Below are 18612 nucleotides of genomic sequence, written 5' to 3' on the forward strand. Positions count from 1 at the left end.
TTATGATGATGATGATTAGGAGAAACTGAAGGCTACCGTGTGGTTTTCTATCTTATTAAATTAGATCATTTATTTTTTGTTCTTTCCTTTTGTTGTTGCGTATAATATGCATTAACGATATGGTTTATGATAGCAGCTGATTCCCGAATACTACCAATTAGTTTGAAAAGAACAGTCAAAAGAGATATAAAGAATAGAATATAAAAGAAATACTTGTATATTAATTAAACTCGTGTGATATTTAAGTTGTCTGCACAAAGGATTGATGTGATCTAAGAGAGTTTCAATTCGGTTCTCTGAGTAGCAAAAGTGCAATCTGTTCCGTATCGTATATGTCTATTTAGACATCACCAGAAGTTTCTCTCAACTTGTTTTATGGTTTGCTTTTACAAAATCTACTAAAAACGTGTGAACTCGTTCTACTCAGTCGAAAAGATCGATGGATAGTAAGAGCAATGGAAAGTGGTACCCCGTTTTGGTTATGGTTGCCGTCCATTTTGTGTTCGCTACTATTAATGTACTCCTCAAAAAGGTTATAGTCGATGGACTGAACCATCTCGTCTTTATTACGTATCGCCTGAGTGTCGCTACCATCTTTTTGGCCCCTGTAGCGTTCTTTTTCGAAAGGTACATCTCTCTTCTCTCTCCTCGTTTTGAATGCAATTCTATTTAACTCCGTGGATCTTTATGAATTTGGTGATTATTTGATGCAAAATTCTAGCAGGAAGAACCGGCCGAAGCTCACATACAGCGTAGTGTTCTTCCTTTTCGTAAATGCAATTCTTGGGTTAGTAAGAGAAATATATAAATTGTCCTAAGTTCTTGAGGTATCTATATATATTAATTATTCAATATTAATTTAGGGTTTTCTGCTCGATGCAGGGCATCGCTCACGCAGTACTTGTTCCTTCTTGGTCTACAATACACATCCGCCACATTCACTTGTGCGTTTCTCAACATGGTGCCTGTCATCACCTTTATCATCTCACTACCCTTTGGGTTTGTATCTCCGAGCCTTATTATATTGTAAATCCGTATTGCTATATATTTGTATACGTCTATAGATAGAATTCTTCACGTTGTTTCAGGTTGGAAAGAGTGAACATAAAATCAAATGCTGGAAGAGCCAAAGTGATAGGCACAATAATCTGCTTAGGAGGTGGCATGCTACTGACCCTCTACAAAGGAACACCATTATTTAACCACCACTCTCACCTACAACAGCAAGTGACAACCGACTCCATTCATACTCAATCGATCAGCAGGCTAAGCTCGTTATTGACTACAAGGAAAGCGAGATGGGCCTCTGGGTCGTTGGCTTTGGTTGCGGGTACAGTTTTGTGGTCTTCGTGGTTTCTTGTCCAATCAAACATTGGAAAGAAATACCCATTGCAGTATTCAAGCACCGCTATAATGATGTTCTTTGGTGCCATCCAATCTTTTGCCTTAAGTTTGTCCGTCGACAGAGATCTTTCTTCATGGATTCTTAAGGGAAAATTAGAAGTCTTTAGCATCCTTTATGCTGTAAGTCAAATTAAAAAGCATCCTGCCTACTGCCATACTTTTCCTTCATGTTTAATGTAGCAACTGTATATAAAGGGTAAAAAGAAAGATGCATTTCTATGACAATGATTTGAAGCTTTCCATCTCACTTTCCAGATAATATTTGCATACAGGGGATCGTAGGGTCGGGGTTTTGCTTTGTTGGGATGTCGTGGTGCGTGAAGAAAAGGGGTCCAGTTTTCAGTTCTGCTTTCAGTCCTCTTGTTCAGATAATAGCAGCAGTATTCGACATTCCATTTCTACATGAACCATTACATCTTGGAAGGTACTGCTACTTTATTCATTGATCATATAATTATTGTATCCTGTCGTTGATCCGGTTTTTGGTTGGTTGGTTGTGAACAGTTTAGTGGGATCCGCTATTGTCGTAGCAGGATTGTACATTCTTCTATGGGGAAAGAACAAAGAAATGCAAATGTCTGGCGTTGAAAAAGGAGATCCAGAAAACGAAACGGTGAAGGTTCAAGACCCTGACCCTGAGTCTTATCCCACGTCTCTAACTTGTGGTTCCAAGGATCCGCCAACGGCGGAATGTTAGACCACGTGTCTCGATTGTCTTTGTATTCTGATCTGATTGCTTTTATGTCGCAAACTTGTACAACCGTTTACGATAAGACTACGAGATGCCATATTCCCAATAAAAATAGATTAATTTGTTTCAGTGAAATTAAGCGGAACTTGTCGAAATGTGTGAATTGCACTCACCTCAAATGCACACAACCATAACTACGGCCCTAAATACGTAATTTTCGAGTTCCAAGATGATCTAACATAATGTTAGGTGTTGTCCGGTGCACCATAATAGCCGTAATGTCATTCATGTCATGCAAATGCCATCCCAACTTCCCCAAACCTATTAGTAGAAGAAAGAACACAAATCTTATTTAGAAAAGTATAATTTTGGTTATTTTTGGTAGTCTTTTTAACCTATGTAGTTCCCAAAAGACTATTTTAAGCTTAAATGGTTTTTGTATATACTCTTTAACTCAACTAAAAATAACTATATTATAAGTTATGATTGTTTGATAGTTATTGATTGAATCAAGATCTAACGGGTCAAACACAACCATGATTCTGACCGATAAGAAACATATAAGAGGAACATGAACTGAATTAGAGGTTTCTTAGTATGGTATCAAACAGTCTCAACAAAACCAGACTCGATCTCTTACTACATCCGGTAAAAGACATATCAAATGACCTTTATATGATATTATTACTAATTAACTGTTGACATATGATATTATTACAAGATTAGTTGATGTTGTGTGGACAGTTTTGGTTTTTGCCCAAAAAGTTTAATTGTGCGCGGTCCTAAATTTTAGTTTTGTTACAAAGTTTAATACAATTTTGGTCATGTGGCATTTTGAACGTATGTAGTTTTCCCAAAAAAATATTAGCTTTAAAGCTACATGTGGTATTATTAATATCTGTTAATAGAGTAAATTACGAAATTCATTGATGTGTTTATGAAAAGTTTTGGATAACTTACAAGACTCATTGATGTGGTATGAAAAGTTTTGGTTTTTTTTTTTTTTTTTTTTTCAGAATGTTTCATTATATGTGTGGTCCTAAATTTTAGTCTTGTTGCAATGTATATTGACTTTAGAAAAATGGATGTTTGGTGTCGTTGCTATTGTTTTTTTCGCCGCTAAAGGTGTGTCGAAGCCATAAATCTTTTAGACAATCAAATGTTTTGCTTATGTTATCTTTTTGGCAATAAAACAACAGGATGTCGTCACTAATGCTATACGATAAAATTTGAATTATTTAATTAATAGTATAATTAGAAATAATTATTTAATCTATTAATATTTAATTAAAATTAATTAGTTGTTTAATTAAAAGATAAAGATTAAATCTTAACTGCTTTAAATTTAATTAGTTAAAAGTTTAATTTAGATAATTAATATTTAAACCTTGTATTTTGAAATTTTTAAATACGCCTTTATATATATATATATATATATATATATATATATATATATATATATATATATATATATATATATATATATATATATATTGTTGGAAACAAATCAATTAAAAACACAAAATTTGGAGGAGTTTAACAGAAAACAATGCAGAAGAATGGTTGCCTTGTACACAAAATAAGATTATTTATTAATTACTGCAACAACAGAACATTACATGGACACGTACCATATATAAACTTATGTGTAACTGTCAAATGACAGTTACTATCCCAACCAGTGCACCGGTCAAATGAAACCCATTCAAACCAACACAATTGTTCAATCTAATCGTTCTAGAACAAATACCATAAATACTAATAATAAATACTATTTTAATAGATAATTACCAAACTACCCTTGTCTAGCTTATATTTTCCAACATACCCCCTTAAGCTAGACAAGATTCCCGAAAACATCATCAGAAACAATCTTCACCAAACACATCCACAACCGTGCATTGCACAACTTCTAATTCATCATAGAAAACATCATCAGAAATATTGCCCAGAATCTTTTCATCTGGTACAGCATCACACCTTTTTAATGAAAAAACACAATCATCCACAAAGTCTTTATCATCTTCTTCAATCATCAAAAACATAGTCTCCTCGGACAGCTTCACGAACTTGGCATCTTCTTGACTCTCATCTTGTTGCTTCTTCCTGCAAATCCTCATTATATGACCATAATTGTGACAATAATAACATTGTTTTTCTGACCAAGGTATTCTTTTGAATGATCCTTCTCCCTTGGAAGTTCTGCCATCATGATCATCCTTATTTTTATCTTCACCCAAATCATTTCCAGGTTCCTTCCCTTTCAATTTGGTTGAAACTTGAAATGCTTGTTCCATCGGGGAATCATCAAATTGCCTCATTCTCAATTCATGGGATTGCAAGGTACCCACTAAACTTTCCAAAGATAATGTTTTTAAATCCTTTGATTCTTCTATAGCAACCACAATGTATTCAAATTTTCTTGTTAAACTTCTCAACATTTTCTCAACAATCCTTTTATCATCAATATCTTCTCTGTTTAATCTGATTTGATTTGTTAACATAACAATTCTGTTGTAGTAATCCTCAACCGACTCAGATTCTTTCATCTTTATACCATCAAACTCGCATCTGAGAGTTTGTAGTTTCACAACTCTAACTTTATCTTCCCCTTTATAAGTTTTGTGCAATGTATCCCAAGCCTCTTTTGATGTAGTTGAAGATGAGATTCTTTCAAAGATAACTTCATCTACTGCCTGGTAAATAAGGAATAAAGCATTCCTATCTTTCTTCTTTGTATCTTTCAATTCTGTGCGTTGCTGGGCCGAAAGAGTTGTTTGATCTCTTGGTTCAACAAAACCATTGTCGATCACACTCCAAAGATCTTGTGATTCAAATAAAACCTTCATCTGAATATTCCATTGTGGTAATTCCTTCCTGTGAATTTTGGAATCTGAGATTGCACCCCATGGAAGCTTGTTGAAGTCATCAGGACAAACTCTTTTTTTTTTAGTTGTTGTAATCGACACCCACAAACCAGGCTCTGATACCACTATGTTGGAAACAAATCAAATAAAAACACAAAATTTGGAGGAGTTTAACAGAAAACAATGCAGAAGAATGGTTGCCTTGTACACAAAATACGATTCTTTATTAATTACCGCAACAACAGAACATTACATGGACACGTACCATATATAAACCTATGTGTAACTGTCAAATGACAGTTACTATCCCAACCAGTGCACCGGTCAAATGAAACCCATTCAAACCAACACAATTGTTCAATCTAATCGTTCTAGAACAAATACCTTAAATACTAAAAATAAATACTATTTTAATAGATAATTACCAAACTACCCTTGTCTAGCTTATATTTTCCAATATATATATATATATATATATATATATATATATATATATATATATATATATATATATATATATATATATATATATATATAGGGTGAGGTTCAATAGAGAACCATAATTAACCAAGGAACCAAGGAACCAATCTTTTTTCAACTTTTAGAACTTATTTTTTAACAAAAAAAAAACTAAAAATACAAAAATTCATAACTTTTTATCCTTTTTCCAATGATATCAAATTCGATTTTTTTTACATCAAATTCATAATGTGAATCTTTGAAAATTCACAATGTGAATCCGGATTCACACGGTGAATCCGAAAAATACTTTTCACATTCACAATGTTAATATATGAATTTAGATATTTTTAGATTTTTTTTCGATAAAGAATAAGCTCTAGAAATTAAAAAAAAGATTTGGTTCCGTGAAGAACCAATAATTATGGTTCTCTATTGAACTTTTCCATATATATATATATATATATATATATATATATATATATATATATATATATATATATATATATATAAGAAAATTCAGTCGAATCAATAGTAGACCTCATTTACGCAACCATGTTATAAAGAGTTATAAGGAAACGACCTATAAAACGACCGTTGAATTGGTTCCTTTTCACATACCGCTCTCTTGTATGTTGGAGGGTCGATAATCAAACAGTTTTGATAGGACATAAGCTAATGAAAAGTATAATGATATAAAGTACTAGAACCATCTTTAAAAATCCCACTTTAGTTATATAGGAAAAATGTGAAATGTATTCTAATCCATGAAAACTCACATCATTATTTAGAAGTCGTTAATGGAGCGTGCGTGGCTAACCAACACACTAATTTGTGACTATAAAGTTGAGTGACGGTATAAATCATAAACTATAATTATTCATGTAGCGTGTTTGGTTTAACGATACATAAATTTGAGATGATAAATGATATCGAGGTTGTCAAGTGGGTTTGCATGGTTATTTACATCTTATTTGTGATCCTCAGTATCCTAGTCACAAATAGAACAACATAATCTGAGATTAAACATGTCATTGATAAGATTCCATGAATCTCACATGACCTAGGAATTTCATATTATATTGTAATTTATAAACAGATTTACCTACCTTTATAAATTCACAATTAGATTACGACATCCCACTTCTAGATTGTGAATTGTATTTTGGATCCTGGCCTTAAATATTTATTTTGGGCTAAAATATTAAGGATTTGTGTCAACTAACTAAAACTATCTCTCTTAATATAGATGCCTACTTCTGATGATGCTACTGCTGCCCAAACCTCCACCAACAACTCCAACTTCACTCTTTTGTCGATCTTATCGAAAGAGAAATTGGCTGGTCCAAACTACATGGACTAGATGTGAAACCTCAAAATGACTATTCGCTACAAGAATAAAGAGTATCTTCTCAAAATGACCTCTAATTGAATTCGATGAGTCAACTGCTACTCCTGAGGAACTTGTTGCTTACAAACAACATTTAGCGACGGAACAAAGGTCGCTTGTATAATGGTTGCAACCATGGTACATGAGCTATAGAAGTCCTATAAGGACTATTGTCCATACGAAATATGCTTGGATCTTCCTGAAAACGTTTCACAAGAAAGCAAGATAATAAAGGTATGAAGTCGTCAAGTTGTTATTGGCATGCAAGTTAAAGGAAGGAGAATATGTGTGCACCCATGTGCAATGAATACATATATATGTGGATCGGTTGGAAAAAATCAATGTGTCTTTTGAAAAGGAGTTGTCCATAGACATGGTCCTTAACTCTTTGCCTCTTATTTATGATTAGTTCATTTTGACTTATCATTTGAACAACACAGAGACCACATTGACGTAACTCAATAACTTGTTGCAAACTGCTGAATCAGGGATGAAGAAAAACCACGTACCTTCTGCGACAAGCGCTCCTTTCCTGGTCATTGGACAAAACCGAAGAAAGAAGAGAAATTCTAATCCTCAATCAAAATGGAAGGGCAAGGACCATGCTGGAACGTCTGGAAGTTGGTCGAACACAAAGCCCAACATTGATATTCCAGTTGTTAGTGATCCCAAGGAGGCCACTTGCTACTATAGTTATGACAAAGGGAATTAGAAATGAGGCTGACCAAAATACTTGTAGGACTTGAAGGATGTCAAAGTCAAGCCATATTCGGCAGGTATGTACACTATTCAAGTCAATAACTCACAACTTACTCATGCTTGACAGATGATGTGGTTTCCATATTTATTTTGATTTGTAAGGGCTAAGAGAAACTGAGGAAGTAGAGCATGGAAGAATAAATATGATCATGGGGAATAGGGGATCTTAACCTGTTACCAAGATTGAAACTTATGGTCTAGTGCTCGGTGGTGATGTTAGGATAGATTTGATTAATTGTTTTTATTCATCAAAATTTGAAAAGAAATATTATTTCTTTTCATGCATTGTTTAGGGAATGTTTTTTATACTTGTTTGATGATGATAATGGTTATATTTTATATTATAAAAATGGTTTTCTTATGTTTAAAGCTTTACCTTGTAATGGTGTTTATGAAACTGTGATATATGTTGATAACTTAGGCAATAATATACTTTATATTGATTCGTCTAATAGTGTAGACAAAGCATGCTTGTGTCATTTTCGTCTTGGGAACATTAACAAGAACTGCATCGCCCAACTCTAAAACGATGAGGTTTTGGAACCATTTGACTTGATGTCAGATGATGAATCCGAATAATATCGACTGGGCAAGATGATGAAATCACTTTTCACTAGAACATGTGAAAGAGGTAAAGGATTGTTAGACCTTATCCATCCGGATGTGTGTAGTGTTGGATTAGGTGTCTAAGCCCATAACTATAATTGGTATATACTTGAATTGATAGTAGTACGGTCCTTTTGAGTTTCCTTCATTCTAGCAACTTGACATGATGACTATTGGAGAGAGAGGTTTAATTTATTATTATGAATAATAAATTAGTGTATAAAATGATTTATTAATATGTTATGTGAATAATATATTAATTATAATTTATATTATTAATTAGTATTTAATTAGAAATTAATTTGGAGTTAATTTTTGGATTAAAGGAACTGATTAAAAGTACAGGGGCTGTTTTGTAATTATTTGATAGTTGGTGTTTTGGGCTCTTGGACCACCCTTATTGGAGTATACCGAAAATCCCAGGAAGTTTCTAGGGGATTTCGTCCAAGCCTCAAGGAAGGGATTCCATGGGCTGCTTAGGCCCTAAGCTAAAGGGATTAGGGTTTCCACCTCAAAACCCTAGCTTTGGATCTAAGTCCCCTTAGCTATAAATAGAGCCCCAACCTTCATGATTTCGTCCTATGCTACCAAAATTCTAGTAGAGCCAAATTTTTGGGCCTCCTCCTCTTCCTCTCCTCTCATCCTCTTGTATAGAGTGTTTGTAAGCCATTAGAGGTGTCACATTTGAGGCACTTGCTCTCAAGAGTTCAAGATCTTCAAGGATTCTTTGTTATTACTACATAAAAAAATCAAGGTATGTATCTAAACCCTAGTTTATGTTGATTTCGAAATTGTACATGCCTCCTAGGGTTTCTAGATTTGTGTTCAATGCTTTTATGTCTAATAGAGAAAACCTAGATCCAACATTTAGGGTTGCATGCACACATAGGATTGTTTGCTATGTATAAAACCCATCAATGGTATCAGATCGTATGGTTTTTGTTATCAATTAGATCTGATACAATATATTGAACTTGACAAAATTAGGGTTTATGGAAATTAAACCCTAGGGCTTGGATTTTTCGCAAATTAGGGTTTCATAACCCTATTTTCAAAAATTGCAAAGGCTTTTTAAACCTTTTCCTTTGGCCACTATATTTTCGAGATTTAGGGTTTCATAACCGTAGAATGTTTGAAAATTAGGCATGGTTGAAAGCCTTGCCTTCCACCCCAAGATTAGATTTTGAAAATCTAGGGTTTTGGATAGGATAGTTGTATTTGGTAATTATCTCTTAATTGTTTACTAGATAATTATAAAATCTTGTAATTATCCTTCCCCAATTTTCGAAATCTAGGGGGTAAAAGATTAGGGTAAATTTATTTATTTAATTTAATGGATAATCCTTAATTGATTTAATAATTTAAATTAATTGTTTAATTTTGGATAATTATTAAATCAAGGTTTTTAATATTTAAAATTTTAAATTAAAAGGTATTAATTTTCGAAATTTTTAAATTAGATTAAAAACCCTAGTATTTTAAATGTTTAAAATACACCCTTATACTATATAAAATTAAAAGTCTAATATTATATGTATAAGCAAAGTCCGTCATACCGTTAGTAGGCCTCATTCACGAAGTTGGTCTATAAGGGGAGTTTAAGGAAGCGACCTATAAAATGACTGCCATTGGGTATCCACTCTTACCCACCGCTCTCTTGACTAGTGGAGGGTCGTTAGCCGAACGGGTTTGATAAGACACTTAATTCTCATTAAAAAGTATAATGGAATAAATGAAGTAACTAAATGTTTTACAAAATTCCCAATCTTAGTTACTTTAGGAAAATGTGAATTTGATGCCAATCCATGAAATTGCACATTGCACTTTATAAAAGTCGTTAGTTGAGCATGTGTGGTTAACCGACACACTAATATGGACTAATAAAGGGTGGCAATGGGTAGCTCGTAAATTATCATTGATCAATGTAGCGTATGTGGTTAACCGGCACATTGATTAGGTGATAAACGACATCGAGAGTGCCAAGCTAATTTTCATGGTTATTCACACCTTGTTTGTGATCCTCAGTATCCCAAACACAAATGGAAAGGGAATAACTGAGATTAAACATGTCATTGAATAGTTCAATGAATCTCAAAAGATCTAGGAATTATTTTGAGGTAGAAATCTGAAAAAGAAGAAGAAAAAGTTTTGATTTGATAAGAAATCCTTAATATAACACCCAAATGAAATATTAAGGCTAGGATCCAACTAAATAATTCACAATTAAGAAGAGGGATGTCTTAATCTAATTACAAATTATATAAAGGTAGGTAAATGACGATTTACCAATTTCACCACGAAAGCTACAGTGCTTTTATGAGGACTATTGGCCTTATGAGATGTGCAAGGACTTGATGGAGAAGTACCATCAAAGAGAATGTCAAGAAAGGTATGAGATAGTCAAGTCACTCATAACCACCAAGATGAAGGACAAATAGTCCGTCACGATCCACCTGCAATGCATGTAGCTCTATGTGGATCGTTTACTGAAACTTAACGTGAATTTCGATGAGGAATTGGCTATCGATATAGTCTTGCACTCATTGACTAGTAGTTATGATCAGTTCAAAATGACTTATCATTTGAACAAAGAGGATGTCACGTTGAGTCAACTTCAAAGCTTGCTGAGAACAGCTGAGAGTGGATTGAAGGGAAAGGGTGTTAACTCCACTCCTGCTGTTGCTGCTCCTGTCTTGGCCATAGGGCAAGGGAACGGGAAGAAGAGGAAAGCTCTCTCAAAACAGAACTGGAAGGGAAAGTCTCAAGCCGGGTCATCAAGCCCTGCCTCTGATCCGAAGGAGGCTGTTTGCTTTTAGTGCCATGAAAAAGGGCATTGGAAGAGAAGCTGCCCCAAGTACTTGCAAGATATAAAGGATGGGAAGATCAAGCCAACCTCAATTTGTATTTACACTATTCTGTCTAAAAATTCATCACATTATAGTTCTTGGGTCCTTGATACAGGATGTGGTTTTCACATTTTCTCTGAATTGCAGGGACAAAAAGAAAGTAGGGATGTGGAGCATGGGAAGATGAAGCTGATAATGGGCAATAGGAGATCGTCACCCGTTACCAATATCATCGTTTATTCTTTAGTGCTTAATAGTGGGTTTTGTTTAGACTTAAAGAATTTTTGCTACTCGTCAGAGATGACGAGGAATATTATTTTTTTCATGATTTGTACAGAAAAGGTTTTAGATATTCTTTCAAAAATGAGAATGGTTCTATTAATGTTTATTATAATGGTGTATTTTATTTTGAAGCATTGCCTTGTGATGGTATATATGAAACTGTGATGGTTGCAGACAATTTAGGAAATAGTGTATTGAAAATTGATTCGTCTAATGGTTTAGACAAAGCATGCTTGTGGCATTGTCGTCTTGGACATCCCAACAAGAAGCGCATTGCCCAACTCCAAAAGGATGGAGTGTTGGAAGCATTTAACCTAAGGCCAGATGATACATGCTAGTCTTGGTTGGAAAGATGACTAAATCACCTCTCACTGGCACTTGTGAAAGAGGTGAAGGGTTGTTAGATCTCATGCACACGGATGTGTGTGGGCCCTTCAGATACACCACAAAGGATGCAAATCGATTCTATGTGACTTTTACTGATGATTATAACAGATATGGATATATCTACTTAATCAAGCATAAGTCAGAAACCTTTGAAAAGTTCAAAGAGTTCAAGAAAGAAGTCGAGAACCAATTGGGCAGGAAGATAAAGATGCTTAGGTCTGACAGAGGCGGTGAGTATCTTAGTATCGAGATCCACGACTATCTCAAGGAATGTGGAATTTTTTCATAATTGACACCTCCTAGGACACCACAACTTAGTGGTGTGGCTGAGAGGCATAATCGAACCTTGTTGGACATGGTTCATTCCACGATGAGTCGAGCTTCGCTTCCAATCTCATTCTGGGGGTATGCCTTAGAGACTGCCGCCCATATCCTTATTCTAGTCCCAATAAAGAAGGTTGCCAAAACACCTCATGAGATGTGTACAGGGAAGATTCCGTCGTTGGCACATATCAAGGTTTGGGGTTGTGAAGCTTTCGTTAGATGAGAGACTCACGCCAAGCTTAAACCTCGTAGTGAGCGATGTATTTTCATCGGCTACCTACATAAATCCTTTGGATACTTGTTCTATAGACCTAGTGAAAATGTTGTCTTCGTAGCACGAAGGGGAGTCTTTCACGAGATAGAACTCATATGCAAAGATGACAGTGGGAGTACAATTGATCTTGAAGAAATTCAAGAGTAAAGCGATGAAGGAACCTCTAACACTAGCGCTCAAACTGAGGAAGAAATTAGTGGTGAACCTATTGACGAGTCATTACCTCTTAGACGTTCCAATCGCGTTAGAATGGCACCTAAGTTTTATGGATTCCATATTACTACAGATGGTGATACGTTTATCAGTGATAGTACTCTAATAGATTTAGATGAGCCTTCTAACTACAAGGAAGCCATGGAGGGCCCTGAGTCTGCCAAATGGAAAGAGGCAATGGACAGCGAGATCAAGTCCGTATATGATAACTAAGTATGGAATTTGGTTGATAATGTGTCAGGTCGTAAGACAGTTGGATGAAAATTAATCTTTAAGAAGAAGACCGACATGGACGGGAAGGTACACACATTCAAGGCACGAATGGTTGCGAAGGGTTTTACTCAAACCCCAGGGGTTGACAATGATGAGACCTTCTCACCAGTGGCTTAGATTAAATCTATTAGGGTTATGTTAGCCATAGCTACCTTTCATGATTATGAAATTTGGAAGATGGATGTCAAAATCGCTTTCCTTAGTGGAAAGTTGGAAGAGGATATTTACATGAGTCAGCCAGAGGGTTTTGTGATTGCTAAGTACCCCCAATAGAGTGTGTAAGCTTGAGAAATCAATCTATGGATTGAAACAAGCTTCTCGCAGATGGAATCTTTGTTTCGATGAGAGTCAAAGAGTTTGGTTTCTCTAGGAGTGAAGATGTGTCCTGTGTATATGTCAAAGCTAGTGGGATTATAGTCAGCTTTCTAGTATTGTATGTTGATGAGATACTGATGGGTTTTGAGCAATCTAACACTCCTATGGTGTACATGCAACCCTAGAAACCTTGGATCTATGTTTTCTCTAATATACATGAAAATTTGATTTTTCCAAGGTTTGCTCCCTAGCTAGCATCGCATGGGGAACATGTAACATAAAACTAGTAGAATAACATAACTTTCTTGTTGCTTGAATTCCTTGATGACTTTGTGAGCCTAACACCCCAAATGTGATGCCTCAAATGCTTCACACAACACCACAAAACTTAGAATAACTTGAGAGAAACTTGCTTACACTCAAAATCGGTTTTGCCCTCTTGTTTTCCTTCTAGTGACTGATTTTGCTAGCTATGAGGCTCCTTTTATAGTGTGTCACAATTAGGGTTTACACATGTATGCCTTAATTGTCATGACTCTTCATTTCTAATGATCCATGGGTTTGTAACCCCCATGGATTATCCATGGAGCTCCTTGTGGGTTATTAACCATGGATCATATCCCACTATAAAAGAATGAGTGATTTACATAATCAACCCCATATGTTTAATTAGTCTCATCTTGATCACCAAATTAATTCTAAATTAATTCTTGATCAATACTAATTAAATAATATTATTAATATATTAGAACTTATAATATATTAATAATCTCTAAGTGTCCTTTTTCTCTCATTACAGTCTACCTAAGTGTTGCAATGCCATGCAACCCAAATGAACCATGCCGGGTCGGGTCAAGTACATACCAAATATAGTTATGGACTTAGACACTATATCCAACAGTCTCCCACTTTGATAAGTCTAATAACTATGTTTGCAGATATGACTTCAGGAGCCGACTGGCAATCGTAGCTATTTCAAAGTCTCTCAGAACTGAGATGATAATGATACGCCATTTAAGATAAGTGATCACATAATGCTCTGCTCTCAAGATATCAGTCGGACGAACACATGGAACATGGTCTTACGTATTGTCCAACATTTTTTTCTCGATCTCTGATTTTTTTCGACACAGAACTAAATTGAACACATCAATTAGGTTCTGACCGGGCCCGGTACATAAGTCAAAACCAAACCATCGAGGGGCCCTGATACCGCTTCTATTTCTAGAAGGAACAGATAAACTTCGACTCATATGCTTGTACTGACTACTTGTTGAAGTATGCACAAAAGCACATTTTATAACATCGAGTTACCAATGCGTTTTCGTTCAATCAATGGATAACCAACTCATAGTCAATAACTCATATCTCTAGGTTTGAAGATTTATATGATATTACAGTCTCACGATCACTCGAGATAAATTCCATGAAGTGATGCAAGTGAGCGTGGGTTGAATCCAATACTCAAGCCTTATGAGTACTCATGAATGTTGCAACAACCATTGCCATGTCTAATGCACTTTAGACAAATCATACAATCCAAATTCATGACAGTCTTAAATCAATACCTACTTCCAAAGTATGACTGACTGTGGAGAGTTTGAATAATAACATAATTATTCAGGAAGTCAAAACATGCAAAATTGAAACCATAGTAAACGATTAACATAAGATAGTAACACTTTACTCATAAATAAATAACAACTTTTATTTAATCATCGAATGTCAATTACATTGTACAAGTTTCAGAAAAACTATCTTATTATAAAAACTAATATCATCCTTCAGCCCGATGCGCCTTGCATGCTGTAAATGCTTAACCCTACTCAGTCCCTTCGTGAGGGGATCTGCTGGGTTCTCATCTGATGATACCCTTTTTGCTACGAGGAGTCCTTCTTCTATTCGTTGTCTGATGAAATGGTATTTTCTGTCAATGTGCCTAGATCTTCCGTGATCTTTTGGTTCCTCTGCTGCCTCGCTTGCTGCTATATACTCTGATTCGCAAGTTGAATCAGCTACTGTCTCCTGCTTGGAACTTTTCCAAGTTATTGCCCCTCCATTTAGGATAAAGACCCAGTCTGACTGAGAGCGGAAATTATCCCTATCAGTCTGAAAGCTAGCATCGTTATATCCTTCCACTCTCAAGTTATCACTGCCACCGAGGGTAAGGACCCAGTCCTTAGTCCTCCGCAGATACTTGAGAATATTCTTTACCGCAGTCCAGTGCGCCTTGCCAGGGTTCCATTGATATCTACTGACCATGCTCAAAGCAAAGGCCACATCAGGGCGAGTACAAGCCATAGCATACATGATAGAGCCCACAACAGAAGCATATGGTATATGACTCATCTCAACTATCTCAGCCTCTGTACTCGGACTCTGAGTCTTACTCAGCTTGGCATTACTTTGGATAGGTAATTCTCCTTTCTTGGAGTCTTGCATGCTGAACCTCTTCAACACCTTATCCAAATAGGTACTTTGACTAAGTCCAGTTAGTCTCTTACTCCTATCTCTCAATATCCATATCCCTAGGATATAGGCAGCTTCTCCAAGGTCCTTCATAGCGAAACACTTCCCAAGCCAGGACTTAACCTCCTGCAAGGTTGGGACGTCATTTCCTGTGAGTAGTATGTCATCAACATATAACACCAGAAAGCTAACTATACTCCCACTAGCCCTAACATATACACAGGACTCATCCTCGCTCCTCGAAAAGCCAAACTCTTTGACTTTCTCGTCAAAACAAAGATTCCATCGGCGAGACGCTTGCTTCAATCCATAAATGGATTTCTCAAGCTTACACACTCTATTAGGGTATTTTGTATCGACAAAACCCTCTGGCTGAGCCATGTAAACATCCTCAACCAACTTTCCATTAATGAAAGCGGTTTTGACATCCATTATCCATATTTCATAATCATGAAATGCAGCTATGGCCAGTAAAACCCTAATAGACTTAATCTTCGCTACTGGTGAGAAGGTCTCATCATAGTCAACTCCCGGAGTTTGAGTAAAGCCCTTTGCTACAAGTCGCGCTTTGTAAGTGTGCACCTTCCTATCCATGTCGTTCTTCTTCTTAAAGATCCATTTGCACCCAACGGTCTTACGACCTGGTACATTGTCAACCAAGTTCCAAACTTGATTGTCATACATGGACTGAATCTCGCTGTCCATAGCCTCCTTCCAATTTGCAGACTCAGGGCCTGCCATGGCTTCCTTATAATTATTAGGTTCATCCAAGTCTATCAGTGTACTATCACTGATAATTGTATCACCTTCAGTAGTGATATGATAACCATAATAAAAATCAGGTGTGTTCCTAACTCTAGTGGAACGCCTTGGAGGTACAGAATCATCTATTGGCTCAACAGGAGTTTCCTCCTCAGGTCGACTGATAGTATTTGAGGTTCCTTCACCACTTGACTCTTGTAGCTCTTCAAGGTCAATTTTCCTCCCACTGTCCCCTTGGCTTATAAATTCTATCTCACGAAAGACTCCTCTTCTTGCTACAAAGACCACATTATCACTGGGTCTATAGAAGAGGTAACCAAAGGATCTTTGTGGGTAGCCGATGAAAGATACCTCTCACTTTGAGGTTCAAGCTTGTCATGAGTCTCACGCCTCACGAAAGCTTCACAACCCTAAATCTTGACGTGGTCTAAATTGGGAACTTTCCCAGTCCACATCTCGTGAGGTGTTTTCGCAACCTTTTTAGTAGGGACTAGGTTAAGGATATGGGCGGCAGTCTCCAAGGCATACCCCCAGAATGAGATTGGTAACGAAGCTCGACTCATCATGGAACGAACCATGTCCAACAAGGTTCGATTGCGCCTCTCAGCCACACCATTCAACTGTGGTGTCCTAGGAGGTGTCAATTATGAGACAATCCCACATTCCTTAAGATAGTCAAGGAACTCAATGCTAAGATACTCTCCTCCCCGATCGGATCGGAGCATCTTGATGTTCCTGCCCAATTGATTCTCAAATTCTTGTTTAAACTCTTTGAATTTTTCAAAGGTTTCTGACTTATGCTATTAAGTAGATATATCCATATCTGCTGTAATCATCAGAAAAAGTCACATAGTAGCGATTAGCATCCCTAGTGGCAGTTTTGAAGGGTCCACACACATCTGTGTGTATGAGGTCCAACAAACCTTCACCCCTATCACAAGAACCAGTGAAGGGTGACTTTGATATTTTTCCAAGTAAACAAGATTCGCAACTATCATTTGATTTAAGGTCAAATGATTCCAAAACTCCAGCCTTTTGGAGTTGGCCTATGCGCTTCTTGTTGACATGTCCAAGACGACAATGCCACAAGAATGCTTTATCCAAGCTATTTGATGAATCAATATACAACACACTATTTCCTAGATTGTCTACAACATTCACGGCTTCATAAACACCATCACAAGGTAATGCTTTCAAGTAAAATACATCATTGTAATAAACATTAATAGCACCATTATTATTATCAAACGAGAATGTAAACCCTTCTTTGTACAAGCCATGAAAGGAAATAATATTTCTCTCCATTTCTGACGAGTAACAATATTTATTCAAATCTAATATTAACCCATTATTAAGCAATAAAGAATAAACTCCTATCTTGGTAACAGGTGATGCTTTCCTATTGCCCATGACTAAGTTTATCTTCCCGTGCTCCACTTGCTCACTTCTTCTTAAGCCCTGCAAATCAGTACAAATGTGAATACTGTTGGATTAGTGTCTAAGTCCATAACTATTTTGGTATGTACTTGACCCGATTATGAGCATGGTCCTTTTGGGTTGCCTTCACCATAGCAATATGTAGGATGAATTAAGGAAAGAAAGGTTTAATTATGATTTATTAATATATTATAAGAATAATATATTAAAGGAGAAATCATATAGTTTAATTAATATTAGTCAAGAATTAATTAAGAATTAATTTTGTGGCTAAAAGAGATTAATTAAACTTAAGGGACTGGATTTGTAATTATAAGATAATTACAATTGGGCTATGGATCACCTAATAATATATAGGTTGGACGAATTCTATGGGAAGCCCATTAGAAATCGTCCAAGGGATATGTTAAAGGAGTCCATGGGCTGCTTAGGGTCTAAGCAGCCAGATTATGGTTTCCTAGTTGTAAACCCTAATAGCCTACATGTATATAAAGGACCCTTAAGCCCCAAAAACATGGACAAGTAATCCTTTAGGGTTTCCAGCCGTTTTTGGTGCCTCCTCTCTCCTCCCTCTTCATCCAAGTTGCTTAGTGGTGTTTGTGACTCCATTAGAGGTGCAACACTTGAGGCACTAAGCTTTCTGAAGCCAATCAAAGCAAGGATTGATTGTTATAGCTATATAACAATCAAAGGTAATTACTAAACCCTTATTTCAGTTCTTATTTGATAGATCTAGGGTTTGTAAGTCTTGGATTCATTGCATGTACAATAGAGAAACCTAGATCCAAGCATTAGGGTTTGTATGAGCACATAGGATTGTTCTTATGCTTATAATCCATCAGTGGTATCAGAGC

The 18612-nt window shown here is 36.0% G+C and overlaps 2 protein-coding genes across 5 annotated transcripts; one reads left to right on the forward strand and one right to left on the reverse strand.

Moving 5' to 3' along the window:
• The first annotated feature begins 223 nt into the window (after nucleotides 1-223).
• On the forward strand, nucleotides 224-2250 carry LOC145162260 (WAT1-related protein At3g30340-like). 4 transcript variants are annotated; one of them, XM_079081455.1, is made up of 6 exons: nucleotides 224-627; nucleotides 722-787; nucleotides 883-999; nucleotides 1089-1524; nucleotides 1677-1828; nucleotides 1909-2250. In XM_079081455.1, the coding sequence occupies exons 1-6, from the start codon at nucleotides 440-442 to the stop codon at nucleotides 2099-2101; spliced, it is 1152 nt and encodes a 383-aa protein (XP_078937581.1). In that variant the 5' UTR covers nucleotides 224-439; the 3' UTR covers nucleotides 2102-2250. The 4 variants fall into 4 exon arrangements, with proteins under 4 accessions (XP_078937581.1, XP_078937582.1, XP_078937583.1 ...); XM_079081456.1 differs by having other exon boundaries at nucleotides 725-787; XM_079081457.1 differs by having other exon boundaries at nucleotides 495-627; nucleotides 864-999.
• Nucleotides 2251-3957: 1707 nt separating this feature from the next.
• Nucleotides 3958-7351, reverse strand: LOC145163400 (uncharacterized). The gene is made up of 2 exons (XM_079082241.1): nucleotides 7321-7351; nucleotides 3958-5087 (listed from the first exon to the last, which is right to left on the reverse strand). Exons 1-2 carry the CDS (start codon nucleotides 7349-7351, stop codon nucleotides 3958-3960), a joined length of 1161 nt encoding a protein of 386 aa, XP_078938367.1.
• Between the last annotated feature and the right edge of the window lie 11261 nt (nucleotides 7352-18612).

The sequence above is a fragment of the Lactuca virosa genome, chromosome 3 (assembly GCF_052849685.1).
Source record: "Lactuca virosa cultivar CGN04683 chromosome 3, Lactuca_virosa_CGN04683_v6, whole genome shotgun sequence".
Classification (NCBI taxonomy): domain Eukaryota; kingdom Viridiplantae; phylum Streptophyta; class Magnoliopsida; order Asterales; family Asteraceae; genus Lactuca; species Lactuca virosa.